The sequence below is a fragment of the Salvia splendens genome, chromosome 9 (genome assembly GCF_004379255.2).
Source record: "Salvia splendens isolate huo1 chromosome 9, SspV2, whole genome shotgun sequence".
Classification (NCBI taxonomy): domain Eukaryota; kingdom Viridiplantae; phylum Streptophyta; class Magnoliopsida; order Lamiales; family Lamiaceae; genus Salvia; species Salvia splendens.
In genome coordinates this window covers 4,579,450-4,604,315 of record NC_056040.1, presented here as the reverse complement: position 1 = coordinate 4,604,315, position 24,866 = coordinate 4,579,450, and the positions used below count along the sequence as shown (strand labels likewise).

Here is a 24,866-nt window from a genome sequence, read left to right as displayed (position 1 = left end):
AAGTCTATCTTATTACTCTAGAGACTTATGATCTCATATTAGGAGGTGAGTGGCTGTCTACCTTGGGTGAAATCAAATGGAATTTTAATAATCTCAGTATGGTGTTTTGTCTCAATGGTGAGGAAGTGAAGTTACAAGGAGAGAGGTGGACACCCAGAGCTGAACAATTAAACTTTCTACATATATTGAACCCAGAAGAGATAGATGTGAGGGAAAGAAAATGGAAGCAGTGGATACCTACAGCTGAGATGGAAGCAGGCTGTTGCTATGAAATTAGTGTGGAAGAGATTTGGCCAAATCTTAGTGGTATTCTTAAAGAGTTTGCTGCGGTGTTTGAGGAGCCAAATTCATTACCTCCTCAAAGAGAACAAGATCATAAAATAGTCTTGAAAGAGGGAGCAGAGGCAGTCAACATGAGACCTTATAAGTATGCTGCCCACCAGAAAGATGTAATTGAAGATATGATTGAGGAAATGCTTAAAGCTGGAGTTATAAGGCAGAGTGAGAGTTCTTTTGCAAGCTCTATTGTGTTAGTTAAAAAGAAGGATGCTACTTGGAGAATGTGTGTGGATTATAGAGCTTTAAATGCCATCACTGTCAAGGATAAGTATCCTATTCCTGTGATTGAAGAGTTATTGGATGAGCTGGGAAGGGCAGTCTGGTTTTCTAAAATTGATCTGAGATCAGGCTACTGGCAAGTGAGGATGAGACCTGAAGATATTCACAAAACTGCCTTTAAAACTCACTCGGGGCATTATGAGTTTTTAGTCATGCCATTTGGCTTGACAAATGCTCCAGCTACCTTCCAGAATTTGATGAATACCATTTTCAGAAGCTATCTGAGAAAGTTCATACTGGTTTTCTTTGATGATATTCTTATTTACAGTGACAGTCAAGAAGCTCATGAGCATCACTTAAGAGTGGTTATGGAGTTGATGATGAAAAACAGATTATTGGCTAAAAGAAGTAAGTGCACTTTTGGATGTAAAAAAGTAGAGTACCTAGGCCATGTTATATCTGAGAAAGGAGTTCAAACTGATGAGGGAAAGATAGAGGCTGTAAAAAATTGGCCCCAGCCTAAGAATGTTAAACAGGTGCGAAGCTTCTTGGGTTTAACTGGCTATTACAGAAGGTTTGTACACAATTATGGGGTGATATCTAGGCCATTGATTGAGGTAATTAAAGGAAATGTATTCAGATGGACAGAGGAAGCCCAAGCAGCTTTTGGGAAACTTAAAACGGCCATGATTACAGCTCCTGTGCTAGTCTTGCCTGATTTTTCTAAAGAGTTTGTGGTGGAGACTGATGCATCTGGAATTGGAATTGGAGCTGTGTTGATGCAAGATAAGCATCCCATAGCCTTCATTAGTAAGTCTCTATCCCCTAAATATCAGACTTTATCAGTATATGAGAAGGAATTGTTAGCTATTTTGATGGCCATCAAGAAGTGGTACCACTACTTACAGAGTAAGAAGTTCATTATATTGACTGATCATCAGAGTCTTAAGTACTTGATAGAGCAAAAATTGACTACCCCTACTCAACAAGCTTGGATGACTAAGCTCATGCAATTTGATTATGAGATCAGATATAGGAAGGGCAGTGAAAATTCAGTAGCCGATGCTTTATCCAGAGTACCTGAGGTGATGACCTATGCTCTGACTTCCTTTGTAATTCCTCTAGAGTTGATTGCAAAAATTAAGGATTCTTGGAAAAGGGATCCTCTGATACAGAAGCTGATAGTAGAAAAACAACAGAATGTATCTCTGCATCCAAAATTCACCTGGAACAATGGAGAGCTAAGGAGAAAAGGAAAGCTAGTGGTGGGAAATGACTTGAATTTAAAAGCTCAGATTTTATCTATTTTTCATGGATCTGCTTTGGCTGGACATTCTGGGGTATTGGGAACTTTTAAGAGGATAGCTGCTCTAGTGTATTGGCCAAAATTAAGAAAAGATGTCAAAGAGTTTGTCCGAATGTGTGTCACTTGCCAGAGGTACAAGCCAAGCAACACTTCTCCAGCTGGATTACTACAGCCACTTCCTATACCTGCTGCAATCTTCACAGATATCTCAATGGATTTTATTGAAGCTTTACCAAGTTCTCAAGGTTATGATACTATATTTGTGGTGGTTGATAGGCTGAGTAAATATGCACATTTCATGGCTTTATCTCATCCCTTCACAGCAAAGAAAGTGGCTGAGGTCTTCTTGGATTCAGTTTTCAAGCTCCATGGAATGCCAATGAAGATTGTGAGTGATAGGGGGGCTATTTTTGTGGGAAATTTTTGGAAAGAGTTTATGAGTTTATTGGGTGTTGAGTTGCTTTATTCCACGGCCTATCATCCAGAGACTGATGGTCAAACCGAAGTAGTAAATAGAAGTTTACAATGTTACCTAAGGTGTGCTATGGGGGAGAAGCCACATACTTGGGTGCAATGGCTGGGCTTAGCCGAATATTGGTACAACACTACCTATCACTCCAGTGTCCAAATGACTCCTTTTGAAGCTTTGTATGGATTTGAACCTCCTCTACATATACCCTATCTGCCTGGTGACTCAAATGTTGAGGCAGTGAATCTTGCTCTACGAGACAGAGAGGAAATGCTTGCTATACTCAAGAGAAACGTACAGAAAGCAGCTGATAGAATGAAAAGACAAGCTGATCAACATCGAACTGATAGAGAATTTGAGATAGGAGAATGGGTTTGGCTGAAACTGAAGGAGTACAGACAGAATTCTATCAGAGGAAAGCATCACAAATTCGAGCCTAAGTACTTTGGACCTTACCAGATATTGGACAAAATCGGTGCAGTGGCTTACAAGCTCAATCTACCATCCTCGGCCACAATCCATAATGTGTTTCATGTTTCTCTATTAAAGCCGGCTTCCCCACCATCCGGCCCTATCAATGAATTACCTGATGTGTCTCACATAAATGATGCCGTTCCTCAAGCTATCTTGGATAGGAAAATGGTGAAAAGGCAGAATTGCGCAGTGACGAAATGGCTCATCCATTGGAAAGGGAAGTCCCCGGTCGATGCTTCTTGGGAATTTGCCGATGTGATTCAGGCTCGATTTCCATGGTTCCTTGAGGACAAGGAACCCTAAGAGGGGGGTATTGTTGCATGCATTAATATAAACATGCATGCAACGTAAGCAAGGGACATGCGCATGCAATATTGTGTTAGTTGATGACATGCAAGGGATCTTATGGCGTCGTGTACCGCGCTTGGGATACGCAGGCCGGCGAAATCGTGGCTATCAAGCACGAGTTGGAGGGTTTGAGCCGATCAACCCTGCGTGAAATCAAAATCCTTCGCTGCCGTTCGATGGTGGAGTTGAAGAAAGTGACGGTGGACGAGCGCGGGAAAGTGCTCGTTGTGATGGAGTTTCTGCCGAGCGATCTCAGCAGGATGATCGCGGCGCGCCCCAACTCAAAATCATGATGTGTCAGATTCTGGATGGCGTCCGCTTTCTGCACGACAACGGTGTGATGCATCGGGATTTGAAGCCCGCCAACATTCTCATCAACGAAAGGAATCGCCTCAACATATGTGATTTCGGGCTTTCGCGGTGGGAGAACGGGTCGGGGTCGTACACGCCGGGTATGGTGACGCAGTGGTACAGAGCACCCGAGATTCTAATGGGAGAGACCAACTACACGAGCGCGGTAGACATGTGGTCGGTGGGATGCATAATGGCGGAACTGGTGCTGAGGAAGGTGCTTTTCCCCGGAAAATCGGAGATTGAGCAGTTGACCCTCATACACTCCTCCCTCGGCCACGCGATGCTATGTACTTCTACCGGACTTGATCTGCTGCTCAGCCTTCTTGCCTTGGATCCCAACCAAAGGATCACTGCCGACGATGCCCTCAAACACCCTTGGTTTCTAGAGCTATGAGCATAATACTCTATATTTCTATTGAAGTAACAGACCCTATGTTGTATACAAGGGTTTCTTTTTTGTACTGTATAAATCATCTTTTTTACCTTAACTGAATCACATATTAGCTACGTACTAAAATTAAGTGCTTAAGCCCGATGTGCAGCCAACCAATAGCGGCGAATATCAAAATAATTAACAAAACACAGAGTAAGACATATTACTCCATAATTAAATACTTTTACTATATATCCGATTTAGACAATACTAACAACTTAAAACTCGTAATCATTTTATTAATTATAATTTATGAATTTGTGGAATGTTACAATCTGAGTGATGTAAATATTTGCAAGGCAAGTATGGTAGAGGCTAAGAGCAAGTAACGGAGGAGACGGAGAGGGGGTAACGGAAGGTGTTGGCGTACATAAAAGAGAGTGTACGGCCTTTACGGAGGGGTTTGCCGTCGTTGAGGAGGCAGTCATTGAAGCGGAGGCGCTTGAAGAGATGGGGGTTGACGAGGCGAGCGGAGCTGAACCAGCCGCATCTGATGTGGATATTGGAGATGTTGCAGCCGGAGATGCACGTGTTACTGATCTCCACCGTGTACGTCGGAATTCCGTTAGGCAGCGGCCCCGTCGCGCTTTGGCTTATTGCTATGTCTGACTTGGAGCATTTCTTATTCCATATTGTGCTTGCCTCTGTGCTCTTTTCACCCTTTCCATTTCCTTCTGCCCAAACAAGCCTCATGTGTCAAATATAGTTCTACTAATTTAAAGTCATATAAAGAGGCCAAAATAAATGAAAATAGCTAACACTATTTCAATTTTCAACCAACTGCAATTCTACTGGAGTATATAATAATAGTAGTAGTAGAATAGTACTCCCTTCATTCCACAACAGTAAAGTCATTTTGTTGTTTTGGTACATTTCATATAGTAGTAGAAACATTTTCCTTTTTAGTAAAAGTCAACACATTTCTCTTCATTTACTTTTCTCTCTCTCTTACTTTATTCTCTCTACTTTTTCCTCTTTCTTCCTTTATTATCTTTTTATTTAATACATTACACATCATTTTCTTAATCTTCGTGCCGAATAGAAATGTCTCCACTACTATAGAACGAAGGGAGTACTCCTATAGTTGATGTTCAGTTACTAATTCATTATTATATAATTATTTATTTAAGATTAAATTATCATATTATTTTAACTAGAAGAGTTCGCTATGATTCATTATTAGTATATGATTATCTATTACTCTATTCATCCGTCATTAAATGTCTCATTTTTTTTTCATATGTCCGCTAATAAATGTCTCATTTCACTTTTACTATATTTAGTAAATGGACCATACATTCCACTAATTCATTACACTCATATTTTATTATAAAATCAATATATAAAAGTAGACTTTACATTTCACTAACTTTTTCTAGCCATTTTACTTTATAAAGTCAAACAATTTCTTAAAATTCGTGTCGATCAGATATGAGACATTTAATCATGAAAGGAGAGAGTAAATCGTAAAATTCAATATCATAAACCAAATATAATAATACATATATAATCATAAAATATAATCTTTTAAATTGAACGAGCCCATATATAGTATTATAACGCATACACAAACCTGTAGAATAGATTCCAGTGATTAACAGCAAGAATGTAACAGCAAACGCCGCCGTAAACGGAGAGAGCCTTCGGCGGCACAATAATGTTGATGATGATTCGCAATTCATTTTTCTATTATCACCAAAATAAAAAACGAACGCGTTCAGATAACTAAAATAAATTTTTTTAAATGATAAATTAATTAACAAAAATCCGACCCAATGTATGATATAATAAAATATGGATACATAAGCATGGGGAGCGTGTGGAGCTACTTTTTTTTAACGACGGTTAGAAGATTTTCAACCGGCTAACACAAAAAATTATGGTCAATAATTCCATCAGAACCCATTGAAATAATTAAATATATAGAAGTACTATATTTGGTTCATGAGATTGAATCGCACAATTTAATTCTAGATGAGTCATAGCGACTTCCTACAACTAAAATAATCTCACAACTATCCTATATGAATAATCATATATCGAATGACACCTTAATCAACGTAGATAATCATATATACAAAAGACAAAAAAATTATCGTAACCAATATGTAGTATCAAACATAAGAATAAGATGAGCATAACTACATAAAATTAAGATAAACATAAGAATTGTTTACCCACAATGTGTATGAACACAAAAAATTTCAATATATAGTACATAATTTTATAATGTAAATTACAATAAAAGAATAAGAACAACTCTCTATATATAGACAAGTAAAGGAGAATATATTTAGAGAAATATATCATAAGAAAACAAATACGAGTAATTAATATAGTAAGAAATATATTGGGACAAATCTACTTCCTTTGAAATTTCATACTTTATTTCATAAATATCTGGTACTGCGTATTAAATTCAAATCCTATTATTTTAGTTAGCTAGATATACTTTCACTTTCGATCGCAACAAAATGCAACCCGAGTTACCCGACTCAAGTTTCACGTCTTATTTATTTATACCATCTATCTATACTAATAAAAGAGGCGAGTTTTGGCCTAAATTGCAAATATTTTTGAATTTTGGGTATGAATTTAAATTGTTATAAATTTTGGGCTAGATTTTTAATAAATCTGTATATTTGTAGTAACTGCTATAAATATTTATGTGTAGTAAATGTCATCAATGAAATTAGGCTATAAATTGCAGTTACCCAATTAATTGAACAATATGACATTACTATTTAATATGGCTATGATGCATTGTCGTTACTCCTTCTATACATATATACATTAATAACGTAAAATCTATTGGAAAAGTGAAATATTTAGAATTTGTATGCCTGATTAAATTCTTTAAACTCAAACAAAAATATTTTAATATTTGACATTGGAATTTATTATGTCTATGATGCCGTTACTCCTTCAACATAGTGTCCACTGGAAATAATTAACATAACACGTTACAGTATTCCACTTTGCCAACGAGGTAATAGCCTACAAATTTGGCAGTTATCAAATAAAATGAAAGGTCAAAAAAGTTATAAGAAATTTATTATTAATTTAATATTTAATACATGACATTAAACTTCCTAAAATTCATTCAAGCCTGTCAAATAAACTATAAATATTAATCCAAAAGTGTCATTTTTATCATGGACAACTATAAAAAAAAGTTTGAGGCAAGGCGTAGTTCTATAAATGCATACATAATCGCAAAATGGAAACAACAAAAATGACACTTATTCGACAACAACAGGATGTCGTAAAGGAGATAATTCAATACAAGAGTGAGAAACATAAATGTGTTTTTTTTGTTTGTGTTTCATGGGTGTATCACTACTACATGGAGAGAGCAGACGAGTAGAACGTGACAACTAATGAGATTTTCACCCGTGGATATAAAAAGGTAGAGTGAGAAGTGAAAAAGAAGCAAAACTTTTTCTAATGTTTGAAATTAAAAGGATTAGAGAGATATTGATGAGAAGAGGCCGCACACAAGATATGTTTAACCGTGGATTCAATATTTATGTACTAGTATTTTGAATGGGTTTAAAATTAAGTCATGATATGAGTCATATATGACCATCTTATTCTGAATGACCTTTTATGTGCGTAATGCTTTTTTTATAATCAAAAGGCTCAACCGAAAAAACAGTCGAGCAAGCAAACAAAAAACAACTCAGTCCAAAGTACCAGAAGTCTAAAGCCAAAGCTAAACTAACAACCAACAAAACAGAGGCACACAGATCTCAAAAGAAGCACACAAACGCTAACCACAAGCAAGCCCGCACAACAAAGCACAAAACAACAAGTTGAGTGAAAGAAGGTCACCTCCTCAATGATCTTTGATTGCATTCTCGGTCCTAAGCTTGTAGCCGTACCATCTTCTAATCTTGACCAACTCCTCAATGATCTTTGATTGCATTCTCGGTCCTAAGCTTGTAGCCCGACCATCTTCTAATCTTGATCAACTCCCCGTACATTTGCCCTGGTAGGAAGGGAAATTTTGGACACCACCCTTTGATCCACGACCCTAGCCTCCAAAGTAGTAACCTTTTCTCAATTTTCCAATTCGTGACCATCTTCTCAAAGATAACTTTGTTCCTAAGCCACCAAATGGACCATGCTATCGCGTAGAAGAGAGAGATCCATAGCTTTCTATCAAACTTGAAGAAAGGTGCGCCCATCCAGCTATGAAAGCACGAAATTGGGTCTTTGGGTAGGCAGACAGATAGATTCCAACAACTGCAACCAAAATACCAAAGGCTACCTGAGCACCTACATCCGAAAATGACATATCGACAGTATCTGATTCCTCTTTGCAAAAAGCACATAAATTATCTTCAACTCCAGGGAACCCAAAATGGAACAATTTGTCTTTATGTGCATAATGCTAATCGCATATTAATATCATTGGTTTGTACTTCCATGGTTAATATTGCATCGGTCCAAGTCTCTTGAGTGAGTTTGTGTTTTGGAAGTTATTTATTTTATTCTGTTACTTTCTTTTTATATTTTCCAATGAAGCAATTTTATTTATATTTTTTTAATTTACAATGTAAACATACATTTAAAGGTCGCTCTATGATAAGTTCGAATTCGTGATCTTTGATCAAAGTATTATCCACTTGTGACTTTAATACAAGAGTGAGAAACATAACCAAGTGTGTTCTAATTGACATGTGTTTTTGTATGCATTTATTAGTTTCGAAACTTCTTTGATTATAGTATTCCATCCTTCCCAAGGAAGATGACCCATTCCTTGGCCGGCACGGAGTTTTATGCAGTTTTATTTTATATGTTAAGTGGAGAGAGTAAAATGAGAGAGAGAGAGAGAGAGAATAAAGTAGAGATAAATGTATTTTCATTTATAGTAATGAGTCATCTTGGATGAGACAAACAGAAAAGGAAAGCGAGTCATCTTTAGTGGGACGGATGGAGTGTTAATTTTTATTGGTACAATAAATCGTTACTATTTTTATTTTGAATTCATAATTTAAAAATTGTGCAAATAGAAAATCAATTTGATCGTGCATCGCACGGGTGTGATACTAGTTAATTATAAAAGAAGAGTTTTAAGACTATTTTACAGAAATATCATTTTACAGAAATATGACTATTGATCAGAGGGAAATATGACTATTGTTAACTCACTCTTAAATGATAGGCATTAGATCTTCAAATCAAGAGCCAAGATCATTCAGCCCCGTGTATCAATACAATGTAAAAAAATGTCAATTATGGTATTATTGTCTATTCACAACAAATTAGTTATAAATAACTTTTGAAAAATATTTCAAAACTTTAAATGCGCATAATTATCACAATTTAAATTATTTTTTCGCACAACATATCAAATAAAAGATAATTTTATAAGAATTCCAACGAGATCCCAAATGCATATGTTTCGATGCCAAAATTTGAAAAAAAATATCATGAATTTTCGTATTTTTCGACAAGCAGATAATATCAACATAGTTATCATAATATGTCAATATACTGCTTGTACAATGTCAATATGAAATTGTGTTGACATTGACATGTCTTCGTGTTGATATATTTAATACACTGTATTGACATTGTGTTCCCTAACCCTAAATTTGATAGTTAGTATTATCTTTTTAATATAAAAAAATAAAAATGAAATTACAAATGACAATTTATGCACTATTAGATTTCTAAAATATTATGATCTTAAATTAGTTGTAGTTAAAAATTAGGAAATGAGTTTGCAATTGATCACACCTCTATCCAATAAAATAGGGAGAAGTAGGCTTCACAAAGAAGTTCTATATTTTAATTTATTCATATATTATGTGTTTGTTTAGTTGTTTATCCGTACCATTGAAAAAATATTTTTAAAGTGATTACTTAATATGGTTTGTTGACATAAATTAATCTCAAGTGTTATTTGTAGTTAAGTAAAAAATAATAACAATAATATATAGAAAATTAGTACTTCATCCGTCCCATAAAAGATGTCATACTTGTGGGACGACACGAGATTTTAGAAAGTTTTATTTTGTGTGTTAAATGGAGAGAGAAAATATAATTTTTATATTTATGTGAGAGAGAATTTTTTCTAAAAATAAAAATTTGGCATCTTTTGTGGGACAAACTAAAAAGAAAAGTGTGGCATCTATTATGGGACGAAGGAAGTATATGATATGAACTATTAAAAAGATTAATAAAAGTATGATCAAAACAATAATAATAAAAAACGTACTAAATATCATGAACTAAAACTTAAAAAACCCTAACTAATTAATCAAATTATTAAAGTAGTGTGATATGTTCATTATACTTTTAAAATATGAATATTCTAGAAATTAATTATCATGCATGATAAAAGACCATGCAACATAATTAAGTATGACTACCATTTAATTTATATTAAAAAAATTTACTTAATTATTATTTTTTCTAAATAATAATAATAATAATATTAATATAGTTGTATAAAATAATTTAAATTATTTAAATACCTCAGACAAAAACTAAAATTAAACTCAACAAGGCGACCAGAATGTAGAAGTAGAATGTATTGGAAGTGTTTACAATATCGTGCATAAGATTAGAAGAAGTTCTACAATATGACAAAACTGATCAAATAATGTTCCGAGCAACCGATCTTGACCGCTATCTGATTGTTGACCAGGGTTCTCATTCTAGCTGTGGAAGCCTGCACTTCAAATAATTGTTTCTATTAATGGACTACTCTTATACACAACCTAATAAGTTACACTAGAATTTTGAATTAGAATCTAATTGTTGTAAGTGAGCATGTTTAGTGAGTGATGACCAACAAAGTAGCAAACCAATATGACTTGTGAGGCAACTGTTGATGCAAAACCCTACCACAGTATTATTTAATCTCATTAAAGTGCTTTTAACAGCATTGATCATCCAAGTATCACTTCTTTGTATTCTGAGCTGAAGAAAAAAGATGATTGTGAAAATCATCAATTTTCCAGCTAACAAGCATTATGTTTTTCCTCACTGCTAAAGATACAATCTTCTTCTAGCTGTTCTTTAATTATTTTTCTTTCATATTACAGACATCCAAGGTTCAAATGCAGCTTTAGAGTAAACAAATACTCCCTCCGTCCCAATGAATATGCAACATTTGGTAATTGGCACGGTTTCTTTTTAGTGTTGTTTTGTGAGTTAATGAAGAGAGAATAAAGTAAGAGGAGATGAAAAAGTAGAGATAGAGATGCTTCCATTTTAGGAAACGTTTCATTTTTAATGGGACAAAAAGGAAAACGTTTCATTTCTAATGGGACAGAGGGAGTAAAACATATGAGGATTTGCTTCAATATATTTATTCTTCAACGGCTTTGATGTGAAGCTTCCTCCATGGCTTATAGATATTGTGAATATATTAGTATCTAATCTTGCACCATTCAAATCAGGCAAGAAATATACTTCACCCCGGTCCAATTAGTCTATACATCATGTAAGAAAACTAATAGTAATTCATAAATATGAAAAGGTAAAGTCTTTGAATTCCGTCTTAAACACTACAGCCTCGACTCTCATTTTTTTCATTGTTAACTAGAAAAAATCTATCTAAAAAACCAAAACGGGCATTTTCCAACATGTTAAGAATGAGACAGCTCCCCAAGTCAAGGTGTAAAACCAGGTCAACCATATAACAGTGCTAAGTAACACATGGAATTTCTCTTGATCTATGAATTATAAAATTTCTCCTTACATTATTTTGATCTATGTTGACAGTTCCTAGAATTCTGACACTTGAAACAATTGTAAGCCTTCAAGCGCTGTAGCTCGCATATTATTTTACTCTGTTTCATAGCAACCACTAGAACTAGACAAACTTCAGCACATATTAATCTAAAAGAATGGGGCTTTATTGATTCATAGATCTCATTCCATATAAAAATTTTGAGGACAATGTACAACGTATTGATTTTTCACTTATTCCGAATAATCACTCCACCACTAGCTAGTTCATGATATATAACAAAATCGACTGTAACAGAAAGAGCAAACGGCTAAAATCAAAAAGCGAGGACACAACTAAGGTTGAAGCCGTGCATTTACATTAAATGAGTACAAAGCCGCAATTATAGAAAGGGAATGTACCTAGGAACAAAATTCAAGCAGCACCAACAATAATATTGTTGATTGGAATGAAAATTAACTTGACGAAGAAACCAACGAATCCCATCACGACGAACCCGATAGCTGTCCGAGTGGCTACCTTGGTGAATTCTACACGATAATCAAATTTAAACAGATCAGGTAAAATTTTCGTTCTTCAACCACCACGCGCCATAAACAAGAAGCTAAATTCAAATTAAGAGGAATATTACCTTTGCGATCAGGCTTGTGGCATCGCTTGACGAGACGAACGCTATCCTTGGCGAAATCTCTCAGTGGATCGAAAACTGAATCCAGAGCATCCATTTCCTGATAGAATTCGATTTCTTTACTTCTTCGCCTGGATCTATAAAATTGATTCAGATTGAAGACGAAGTGAGGGTTTTATATTGGGGAAAGGGGAAAAATATTTTTCGAAACAGTTGGGGACTACAGATTGGTTGAAGTCAACGAAGTATGACGCTAACTGAAGTTCCTTATATACCCCTGAAAATAAATGGTGTAGCCATCCGCAAAGTATCCCTTAGCCGTCTCTTATCTCGTCCCGGAGAGACGAGGTGGATAAGAGACTGCGTTGCAGCCTTCCGTCTCCATCCCGTCTCGGAGAGACGCCCGTCCCGGAGGGACAGCTCGCGAGACGTCTCGCCACGCGCGTTGGCGACGTGACGCGCTCCGGTTCGTCCGTGACGCTCATTCGCCGGCCAGCGAGAGGCGTCGCTTTTATCCGAAAAATATTTTTTTTTATTTTTTTAAATTTAGGAAAAATTCAAAAATTAAAAAAAAAAACCCAAAAAAAATATACTAGCCGTTTATAGGCGATTTTTTGCAAATTTTAAAATTTTTTAAGCCTCCAATCACTTTTATAAATATCAAATCATTCTCACAAATTAATCCACCATAAAAAATATGTTTTTTAATTTAAATTATGTATTTTTAATTTTTTTAGGATTTTATTAATGAGATTTTTAATTTTTTTAGAATTTTAAGTTGTAATTTTATTTTATTTAATGACATGTGTTTTTATTAATTGAATTTGTTGAAAATAAAAATAAAAAATGAAATTGAATGAATAGTTAAGGGATGAGATGGTTAAGAGACAAATAAGGGATAGGGGTTAAGAGACAGATAAGGGATAGGGGGTTGCAGGTACTGTCTCTTAGTCAAGAGATGGAGTAAAAAGTACAGTGGGCCCCATGAATAGTCAAGAGATGAGACGGTTAAGAGACGGATAAGAGGCAGCGTTGCGAATGGCCTAGCGAACGCTGAGTTTTAAAATTATATTTTAATTAATTTTTCTTTCTCTCACAATTTTAAAATATCTCTGTAAAAAGAAATAAAAGGATAACATCATAACAGCAAAGAAGGATAATATTTAGATAAAAAAGATTTTTGTACGTAAAAGTATATTTCCCATCCCATAGAAATATAAAAACTTTGTATAGTAAAAGAGATGAAGATCAAGTTATTACTTTTCTCCACATTCATAGGTAAATTAAGATCTTGAGAGGGAATTTCTTCAGATAAAAAAAGAATGCTATCAACATTCTGCTGGTTGTTTTATTGCCCAGCTCTTTAAGTTGCTTTGAATTACCTCAAAAAAATGCTGCTCTGATCAAGCTAGTCAAGAGAATTATTTTCAATTTTTCATCATGAAATGTTGTTTGACTTGATAGCCAAAACTTAAATGTTCTTCTATATTTATACAGAATAAGTTAACTCATTTGCCGCTACAGAAGAGGCTGCAATGTAACCTTTGAAGAATGAGCATGTGCATAGCAAAAAATCTTCAGCTGATCTTCTCCCATAATAAATGCTGTAGCATCAAGCAGAACTTGCCATGCGTTGCGATGAGCTTCTGAAATCCAATGCATGGAGTATCGCGTCCCATTTAGTTCGACCGGGTAGGAAAACAGCCCTTTGGGAATTGGGAGTGTCCTTGCATTTCCTTCTGAAATACTTAGTGACTAAGATTCTGGTGCCACAATCACTCTTGATTCCTTGTAGGTTGTATAATAGTTCCCCTTGAGAAAGGGGTAGCTTTCTCCAACCAACATCATCGCATCCTTATACTTCTAACTTCTGAGTGAAGAGAACAAGATATTCCTCATTAGGTAATCCACAGTGTTTCAAAACCTTTTTTCTAGCTTGAATTTCAGGAATGGAGATGAAGCTCCCGACATAAGAGGACTTTTTGGTGAGGATGCTGAGCAATCTGATGGCTCCAGCTGTGTGTTCTCAAGATCAGGGAGGCTGCTGAAAAATCCTCTTGTCGTCTGGTTGGGGTTCTTCGATCGTACAGATCAGTTTCCTCTCCTCCTAACCAACGAAGGTCCATGCCATGGAGCGTTGATATGGCTTCATTAACTATATGAGCTGGTATTACTCTATTAGCTTTCTGTTTCATTTTCCCAAACACAAGTAAAATCAGATGTATTTCTGAGTTGGTTTACTGATAAAATTTGTTAGTCTTACCTTAAAACAATGCTGCTTGGTCTGCCACTTTCAGTTGGTGATTCTGTTGCACCGAATAAAGCTTTTCTCGTGTCTTCTTCTTTTGCTACCTGAATTTCAAGAATATATCAATCATGGGAGTTTTTGTGTCTCAAGTTTCAAGAATGATCATGTTTTTACCTTCATAACAGCATGTTTCTCATTACTCTTTTCCATGGTTGTGGACTTGTGGTTGGTCTTTCCCTGCCCATAAACTGATGGGTGTTTTTAGTTCAAAAAGGAGAAGAGAAGGAAGAAAAGTTCATACTAGAAGTAGAGGCAATCTAGAGAAGGTAGATACATTAAAAGATGGTGTTGTGCAGCATTTTTCTTGCAAAATAAACATGATTCTGTCTCTTGTAGAATCTGAGAGGGACATGGTAGGTTTGATTGAATGTTTTACTGTTTTAAAATGTGGAGCAGAGAGAGAGAGTGATGAGCTTTGTTTATTGTTGATTGAGTATTGGCTGTGTAATTAGCACCAAACATGCAGGAATATTCCTAGTTCAACTGTGAAAAGTGAAAATTATACAAATAGATGTTTGTTTTGTGATTTCTGATTGATTAACTAAAGTAGACCTTACTCCATCAGGACCAAGTCAAGATCAGCACAGCCATGAAACTCTCTCTCTCAGTCGGACAACTTCATCCCAACAACTTGGAAAATCTTACAAGACAAATCAACCTATGTTTGTGAAAGATAAAAATTTGACAAGAATATGTCATATTTGTGTGACTGATTGACTTGGTAAACAGTAAATCAGCCTGCAAAGTTTTGACACAGAGAGAGACAGATGTGAAGACCAATTAAGAAGGAATCAGCAGAGTCAAGTGGAAAGACTAGCTATGTGTACTACAAAAGTAGCTCTTTGAGTAGAGAAACAAAGTATACTTATTAGTATCACTTATCAAGTAGAATCAGCTACAACGAGTTGGTTATATTCTATAATCTCGCATATATATATTCGACATGTCAGCAATGTATACATAATTAGATTAGGTGGATGATAAAAAAATGTTTACATATAGTCTTGAGGTTTGGTAAAAGATAATGTGTTTAGGTATAAAGAGAAATATGCAATGTAAAATTGCTAAAATGTGTGCGTAACAAATTAGTTGTTATGTGGCATTATTTTTGAAAAGCTAGCCCAAGAAACATTATACTACTATTATAAAATGAGATGCAAGATTTAGAGAATAGCTTCACAACACAGCTGCCACCAACCATTCCCCATATCCTCCTTTTTTGGACTATGTCTTCATTTTACTCCTCCCCTAATCATCACTTCATCCTCAGTTTCACAGCTTAATCAAGCATTTGACCATATTATTCCACTTGTTACTATAATTTTTTCAAACTGTATTATGAATATCGACAACGGCTGCCGAGAAGGACTTCCTAACAACTCTATATGTCTATCTCGAAATAATAAAATCAACTAATATCTCAAACAAATACTACATATTATTAAGAAAAACAAAAGATCACACACCATGATCAACTGATCATTCACTGTGTAGTGTATAGTTATGATAACATAAGATACACAAGATGGGAGATGATAAATAATAGAGAAAACAAAGTTTGCAAAATATGAATAAAGAATTAGGTAAATAGGGTGGGTGCTGATTGATAGTCTCCCTTCAACAAACCATAACAGCACAGCACCATAAAAATGGCTTACGCAATAGAAAGAGTGATCACAAACCACAACCAAATATCACTGCCACCAAAGCCTAAACAGCCACAAATACTTGAAAACAAAGCAAACAAAAAGCATACCTTTTCCCTCACTCAACCCACCAATATATCATTGACCATCACAACAAAACCAAAACCAAAACCATGAAGAAACACAAACAACAAATATGAGGTGACATTATAGCTGTGGTGCCAAAGGATAAACAATGCCACCACATGTAACACACTACCATCCTCCTCTGCTCCCACGCCTCTCTCTGCATCCGCGTCCCAAGCATCAGAAGCACGGCAAAGTTGGGATGAAATTCATCAAGAAGAAGATCATCCTAGTTCTACTCTTCATTCTCTGCACCGCTTCCATCTTCCGCCTTCTCAACATCAGCATCTTCGCGCAGTTCTCCCTATCCCTACCTTCCGCGGCCTCGATCCACCACTCTTATAACTCACAACCTCCCTTGACAAGAAACTCCATATCTACAAAAGGCACCGGTCCAACACTGAAGGAGACACGCTTTATCTTGGATCTCTTCTCCCGGCTAGCCCCTTGCAACGTCCTAGTTTTTGGAAGTGCGAATCAGTACTCAAGTATAGCTTCTATGAACAGCGGTGGAGCAACCGTCTTCCTTGAGGATTATCTAGACAGCAGAAGCACGAGCACAAACACAACGAGGCCTAAAAACACGAGAGTTCATAAGATCATGTACAGCACAAGGGCATCAGAGGCTTACCAGCTGCTCAGGGATGCAAGAGGGAACCCAGAATGTTTGCCAGAGTCACAAACGTTGAGATGCAGCCTGGCAATGACGAACCTCCCGAGGGAAGTGTATGACACGCTGTGGGACTTGGTGGTGGTGGATGGACCGGATGGAGGGGCGCCTTATTCTCCCGGTAGAATGGCCTCCATCTACACGGCTGGCGTGCTTGCAAGAAGAGGAAACAGGAGTAGTAGTAGTAGTAGTAGTAGTAGTAGTAGTAGTAGTAGTAGTCATGTTGTGGTGCATGATGTGGATCGGATGATCGAGAAGTGGTTCTCGTGGGAGTTCTTGTGTGAGGAGAATTTGGTTTCATCAAAGGGAAGATTCTGGCATTTCAGGATAGGGAAAAAGACTAATGCAACCACCTTCTGCACAGCATGAACTTTGTTGAGATTTTTTATAGTACTATTATAAAGTGTAATCCAGTTAATTAGTAGGGAAAGGAAGGTTGGAGGTTGGATCAATATATGCAAAACTGAAGTAACAGTAACCAATCAAACAGATAAACTAAACACATGCCAAATTGGATTCAGAAATTCAACAGTAATCAGATGAAGAAGACGCTGTGAATAACAAATGTCAATATCATTTACTCATTGTTGTAATGTAATGGGCTGAGCCTGAGCCATGTAACTTGTGAGATCCAAAGTTATTCGAAGCCCAATTGGGCCCATATGTTCGACATTCGTAACTGCTAATATCATTTTTTCCGATTGTGGCGCGTCTTTTTCGGCCACATTTATCCTCCCGAAAAATCCTCATTTTTGCTAATTCAACTGTGATTCTGCTCCTGATTGGTATGCTATGCTGTAATAACGTCACTTACTTGCATGATTGATGCTTTACTTGGCCGAAACAGGTATAATTTCTCAGCCTCTGCTATGGATTTGTGGTTCAATTTTCGATTTCTGATGGATTTATAGCTGGTGAGCTTTTGTGATCGAGCAGAAGATGGTGTCGGCGTCCCCGAGGGGATCGTCAACTAGGAGAAGCGTGACGTTGAGCAGGAAGAAGCCTGCTGCTGAGAAAGGCGGCAATGGAGTAGTTGGGATTCCTCCCTCGCACCACCGCAAATCAATATCCGTCTCCCGTTCCATGTAAGCGACTATCCATGTCCACTCCTAAGCATCAATTGGAAAATATTTCTAAACGTGTGAATGAATTTTTCATCAACTTCTTTAGCAGATTCCTTAAGTGTGGTGGATGTCATTTAATGGAATATTTGCGTTTGGTGGTGTTTTCCTTTATTTTTGTTGCGGAGCGATTGTGAAACGATTCTAAACTGACTGAGTACCGTGAAGAAGCATATGGAAATTTACATTCTAGTCAAAACATTTTTTGCTCTGGCTCCTCACGATCAGGGTGAATCTATTCAGTCAAAATTGAAATAGAGTTACTACTACAGTTTGTAGGAGCTTGAATTTGCTCTATCCTTTAAAAAATTAAATTAATGAAATTATTCTATTTCAGCCTCAATAGCCTTATAACTATCCTGGCCTTCTTGTTAGCAATCCAAAATATTACTATAATTTATACTAATTCTTGGTCCCATTAGCAGAGGCAAAGCTCCGGAAACTGCTGTTTCCAGAAGCTGCTTGCCCAGTGAAGTGCACAGCAGCTCTGCTGACAAAATCGATCAAAACAAAATCTTGGGTAGTTGAAACTTGAAAGCAATAAAAACATCTGATGCAGATTTGTTTTTTCAAGCTCTGAAGATGCAGAATTTGCTCAATTGTATCAGTAAAGCATAATAATGACTACCTAGTAGCTATTAGAAACCCAAGGGAGACTATTATGCCTTTTTTATAAAAATCTTGGATACATCATACATGTGATACTTAATCTTCATACCATGATAGCATAAATCAAACTGCCAAGTACATGCTGTTTCAATTTTCACTTTTCGTGTTTCATTCTATTTCTTAGTGGTTAGCATAATGTGCAATAACATGGCTGAAATTAAGGTTGAAGGTTAACTTGTTTACTGTTTGTTGAGTAAGTTAGCTTATTAATTCTTTGTAAAATATGGAAGGAGTGTGCACTTATGTGTGTCATCAGATCAGAGGCATGTTCTTTTTCTGTATGGTCATATTTCAGCAGAGGCATGCCATTAATAGCATGTTGAAGGTTAACTTATTTACTGTATATTGAGTAAGTTAGCTTATTTATTCTTTGTAAAATCTGGAAGGAGTGTGCACTTATGTGTTTTATCAGAGGCATGTTCTTTTTTCTGTATGGTCATATTTCAGCAGTTAAATTAATTTGTTGTGCCATGTGGAAGACGAATCAAACATGGATGTCTGGTACTAACTCTTATTGTCAAGATGTATCTCCTTGATCTATCTGAATTATCGTTCTTCAATTTTGCATCAGAGGACTGGCAGGAGAACGGACTGTCAAGCGATTGAGGCTATCAAAAGCCTTGACAATGCCTGAAACTACCACTATAATTGAAGCTTGTCGCTAGATGGCTGCTCGTAGAGTTGATGCTTTGTTGCTAACAGATTCAAAATCAATATTGTGTGGAATCCTGACAGATAAGGTACTTGTTGGAGGGGGCATTGTTACAACTGGAAGCTACTTTTAGTTTTTTTACAAGTCCCTACATTGCTTGCTCTTATTTCTTTTTTTGGGAAGTAATGATATTTTCCATCGTTGCACTGAAGGATATAGCTATGAAAGTCATTGCTCATGATCTAAATCTGGAGGAAACTCCTTTGTCTAAGGTTATGACTAGGAATCCAGTAATTGTGCTTTCTGATTCTCTTGCTGTTTAAGCGTTGCATAAAATGGTTCAAGGTGTCTTTCATCTCAAACTTCACGCTTCAACACACTATCAATCTTATTTTAGAGTCTAAATTGGTTTGGCTTCTGCTAATATTCTTTTCCACAGGAAAGTTTAGACATTTACCAGTTGTTGAAAAAGGAGAGGTGGTTGCTTTACTTGACATTGCAAAATGTTTGTATGATGCTATTGCTCGTTTGGAGAGGGCAGCTGAGAAGGGAAAGGCAATTGCAGCTGCTGTTGAAGGCGTGGAGAAACAATGGGGGACAGCAGTTTCTGGTTGGTGGATGCATTCTCAATGCAATTTTCTCTCCTTTTCTTACAGATTTTACTTTTGCATTTAACGTTTTTGGCTTTTAATCATCTTTCATGTTATAATTATCGGTCTCTGGCCATTTTGTATGCTATATAGGTCCAAACACATTCATTGAGACACTTCGAGAGCGATTGTTTACACCCTCTGTTTCCACTATAATCGGTGAGAACTCAAAGTAGGTAATATCTTCACTTTGCTATTATCTCCTATCCCATAGAATGCATCTTATGACTGTACCAATATATTACAGGTGTGAATTTTGCAACTAACCTTGTGGTTTATTAGGATCGTTACAGTAGATCCAAGTGACACTGTGCTAGAGGCTACAAAGAAGATGCTTGAAGTTCAAGCAAGCTCTGCCATTGTTATTTTAGAAAACAAACCACGAGGAATACTTACGTGAGCTTTCCCTGACAAGTGCTGCGTGTACGATCTGTGAAATTTTGTATCTTTATATAATTTGAGTACTCACTTATGTACAATACTTGTTTTAGTTCGAAAGACATGCTGATGAGAGTCATAGCTCAAGATCTTCCTCCAGGATCTACTTTAGTAGAGAAGGTAAACTTTGCCTTTCTTTCTCCTGTTCTTTGATTTTTACACCTATATCCATTTCTGTAAATGCTCATTGTCAGGAGTTGTTTTGCTGGAATTATTTACTGGATCAAGGATAATTCATAATGAGCCGTTCTTCAGTAATTTTTGTCAAGTTTCAGTGTTCTCTGGGTAAATTGGATTGCATGCTGACATCACTCATTTTTCTCTCTCCCTAAAACAAATCTCCAGGTGATGACACCTAATCCAGAGTTTGCTACAGTTGATACACCTATTGTTGATGCACTTCATACCATGCATGATGGGAAATTTTTGCACCTTCCAGTTGTTGATAAAGGTACATCTCAGCATAATATGTAGTGAATTTTTTGAGGATTATCAATTCCAGATCTAATAGTTTATGGCAATGATACAGGAGTCCGTAGCTGTTCTTGATGTGCTTCATATAACTCATGCTGCCATAGCCACGGTAAGTCAATCTGAAGCTTCCTTGCACAGATGAGTTGATTCGAAGATCAAATGATTTGAACATAGAAACTTGCTGGACCTAAAAATTTACCGCTTTAATAATTAATGTTACATCTGCTTTTAAATTTCATTATTAATTTGAATATGCGCTTGTAGTTCAGAAGAAGAAATTGAGTGTAGCATTTGATTTCATTTTTCTTTTGTTAACATTGAAATCCATGCCAACTTTACTTCTGCATGAGCTATGTTCTTATGGATTGGGTGAACAGAGAATGATTATCTCTGCAATTTTGTTTCATGACCAGAACCAAGATAGTTTTTATTTTGAGATCATCAGTGTGCTGCTTTTACTAAAATGCAAAAGGGCTTGCAGCCGATTATCTATAACTTTGAGCAGATCTGATTGTTTTGATTCTAAGAATCTATACTGTTGCATTATGTACTTTCTGAAGATTTTATGCTCTGATTGATCATTGATTTCTTTTTTCCAGGTTGGGAGTACCGCCACAGTCAATGTTGAGGCCACAAACACCATGTTGCAAAATTTTTGGGATTCTGCAATGGAATTTACCCCAGATGACGATGGTGACACTAGGAGGTTTTGCACTGTACTGTTGATTCACAATTCTTGATTGTTGCTACTTTCTTACAACTTCTGATGATTTTCCAGTGAGAATTCCTTGAAGATGCCTTCTGATGCAGGAGAGGTTGGTCGATCTGTTGCTTATTCTACTTCCACCTCCAGCACATTTGCTTTCAAGATTCAAGATGGAAAAGTACAGATGCATAGATTTTTATGTGGTAATTTTCAATCTGTTTTTTAGTGAAAAAATATAGTCTTGGTATCCATGTATAGTTTTAGGTTCTCATAATTACCACTTCAACTGTTGCGCTCCAGATGAAGACACAATATGATTCAAACGTTTCTTATGTATGGAGATTTTGTGTTGACACTAAATAAGTTCAAATGATTGAAAATTATGTCTTGTACTTTTATCATTTCGAATATATATTGCTTAGATGCTCTTTGCATCATGGACAGTCGCTGTTTTGTTTAGGTACACAGAAATTGATGACAGAATATTGATGTATATTTTTGGTTGATGAAAATCGTCTACTTCTCTTAATTCCTTTTAACGTAGTCCCTCCGTCCGTGAAAAGTTGTCCACTTTGTTTTTTTCCGTTTTTGATAAATGGATCCCACTTTGTTCTAACTCTTAACACTCACATTATATTATAAAACTAATATAAAAATGTGGGACCCTCATTCCATTAACTTTTTCAACTCACTTTTCTTCACATTTCTTAAAACCCGCACCGAGTCAAACTTGGACAATATTTCGTGGACGGAGGGAGTATTTCTTTTCCCACATACTTCATCGATTCAGTTGGGATTTTAGTTAGTGTAGTGAACATGTGATATTTATAAAGAACAGTTCCTTAAGTTAGACATTTGACCTCTTCCATGAACTTTCTGGTCTCTTAGTCGATTCATGCTTGTGAGGGTACAGGAGACATGAGTAGATATAAGGAAAGGGTATCAAGTGTTTGCTAAATGGCTGCCTCAATTGGTGAAGTTGTAAAAATTAGAGATGTTGACTACCTTGAGATGTGGAGGCATCAATGCGGCCACTTCATCTCCTGAGGGTTTCTCCGTTTGATTAGTTGTGCATGAAAATTGATAGGCCACAATACATTTCAACACTAGGTGAGTTTTTGTGGAGAATGTCCGATAGAGCAATAGTAACAAAATTGTAGCTTGCTACCTAGTCTGTCATCTACTTATCAATCTCAGCTGCTCATTTTCTCTGGTTCACTGAATGTTTTCGCTAATAAAGGCACTTTTCATTCCACATGGCTTGGTTTTTCTTTCCTTATTGTGAACTCTTTGCCTTTTTATTTGGATGTTGTTTCTTGCTATTAAATTTATCTTGTCTTCTCATTCCTCTTTTAAGTTACACCATAGATACCTACCTGATTCACTCAGTATTCTCCTTTTCTGGAATTATTTAAGCAATGTTGTGATGGTTGTGCATATAACATGAGCTGAAAAGATATTGCATGTCTGACAGGGCTGAAACGCTAATTGAGAGGTTCGTCACAATTGGCGCATACAGTCTGTTGCGCTCGTGAGCCCGAATGCATAATTGGGCAGCACTCAGTCCTCATGGAAGGTTCCTTGGTGGAAACGCATTCCATCCTTGAGGCCGGGTCTGTGGTTCCTCCAGGAAGGAGAATACCGAGTGGGGAGTTGTGGGCAGGCAATCCTGCAAAGTTTGTGAGGGCTTTGACTCATGAAGAGATTCCTAAACTTGCTGTCGCTATAAACGACCTGAGCAGAAGCTACTGCTCTGAGTTTTTGCCATATTCGACTGTATATTTGGAAGTTGAAAAGTTGAAGATATCTCTAGGTATTTCCATCTGAAGTGATAAGCTCTTCTTTTGAAAGAAATAAGCAACCATGAGACCGATGCTACTCAAGTTGTCTGCTCATTATTTTTTAGGTCACGACTCTTTGATCCTTTTCGATGTTCGGCTTATGCATAATGTTTTGTGACTTTAATAACATTTACTCTGTTGCATAATGCTTTATTGGTTGCAATTGTTGAATGTTCCATACATATATGGCGGTTCTTTTTTTTTGGGTTATTATTGGAAAAGAGGTTTTCGATCCAATAAAGAATTCTCAGCAATGATGAAACTCAGAGTAGAGGTATTTGAGTTGTCTTTGGCGTGGAGTGCGTGTGTTGGCATTGTGGTAGAGGGGTTAATGTCGGTTAAAACTATCGGCTTCGAGTCCACTGTGATACAATATTTAAACTATTCATTTATCCATCAACAAAAATAAAAGTAGTCGATCTTCTACTGAAAGTCTGAAACCGTACGCAAACAAAGCCAACAATCACTTGCAAACTATTTCATGAAAAAATGGTTGCTTTTTATAAACGTTAGACAATTAATTACTAGAATCTGAATGGTTTAGGCCCTAATGTTATTTTGGATCTCCAAAAGTTGGGTTTTCATTTATTGTTCACTGATACAAAGCACACAGCTGTTTGTTCCAGGTTAGTGACTCTCTATTTTTTGATTGGATTACATATATCAACTTGAAGAAGTTCAAATAATTGCACTTCAAATACCAGTCTCAATGCCCTAATTTTATGAATGGCTATTTCAAGAAACTGGAATCAAGACATGATAGATGAAGATAATCCAGGCAAGTGTTTGTTTTTATGTGTAAGCTTTTAATCTAAATGCATAAACCTAAATCTCTCTCTAAATGATTTTGAAATTGGAAATGCGTTACTTGACATAGTTGAATGGCTGTCTTCTATTGTTGTAGGTTTGAAAGTGGCATTATGCAACGGAGAAGAAGGTGGTAAACAATACTCCTATATATCAAGGCATCTTCTTCCTGAGTTGCTAAGGTATACACTAGTCCTCAACCTAGCAAATCTTACCGAAGATCATCATCAATATTCCTTTCTTGATTTTATTTGATTTAACATATCTCTTATTTTAGTTAGCTTTCTTTTATTTTAATTATCTTGCTTAGCAAGATAGGTTTAGGATTTTGAATTCTATAAATAATAAAATTCTATGGTATTTTGATTTATTGAGAAATAAAGTATAAACTTATTCTCATTTCCGCCCTAGCACCTTAACTAGGTTTTATCTTGTTCTTCGTCTCACTCTAAATCGTTGATGTTCTAGTCTGACAGA

General features: G+C 36.2%; 3 protein-coding genes, 1 long non-coding RNA gene and 1 pseudogene across 4 annotated transcripts; 3 read left to right on the top strand and 2 right to left on the bottom strand.

Annotated features, from left to right (window-relative positions):
• The first annotated feature begins 3,447 nt into the window (after positions 1-3,447).
• LOC121748161 (cyclin-dependent kinase G1-like) lies at positions 3,448-3,903 on the top strand. Its single transcript, XM_042142386.1, has one exon. The coding sequence runs from the start codon at positions 3,448-3,450 to the stop codon at positions 3,901-3,903; it is 456 nt and encodes a 151-aa protein (XP_041998320.1).
• A 354-nt stretch (positions 3,904-4,257) lies between these two features.
• LOC121748160 (protein TAPETUM DETERMINANT 1-like) lies at positions 4,258-4,635 on the bottom strand. Its single transcript, XM_042142385.1, has one exon. The coding sequence runs from the start codon at positions 4,633-4,635 to the stop codon at positions 4,258-4,260; it is 378 nt and encodes a 125-aa protein (XP_041998319.1).
• Positions 4,636-14,325: 9,690 nt separating this feature from the next.
• Positions 14,326-15,101, bottom strand: LOC121747516. The gene is made up of 3 exons (XR_006039211.1): positions 14,704-15,101; positions 14,545-14,633; positions 14,326-14,467 (listed from the first exon to the last, which is right to left on the bottom strand). It is a non-coding gene; the product is annotated as an uncharacterized LOC121747516 (long non-coding RNA).
• A 1,369-nt stretch (positions 15,102-16,470) lies between these two features.
• On the top strand, positions 16,471-17,400 carry LOC121748159 (probable methyltransferase At1g27930). The gene has a single exon (XM_042142384.1). The coding sequence runs from the start codon at positions 16,471-16,473 to the stop codon at positions 17,398-17,400; it is 930 nt and encodes a 309-aa protein (XP_041998318.1).
• Positions 17,401-19,471: 2,071 nt separating this feature from the next.
• LOC121748547 lies at positions 19,472-22,142 on the top strand (annotated as a pseudogene).
• Positions 22,143-24,866: the final 2,724 nt, after the last annotated feature.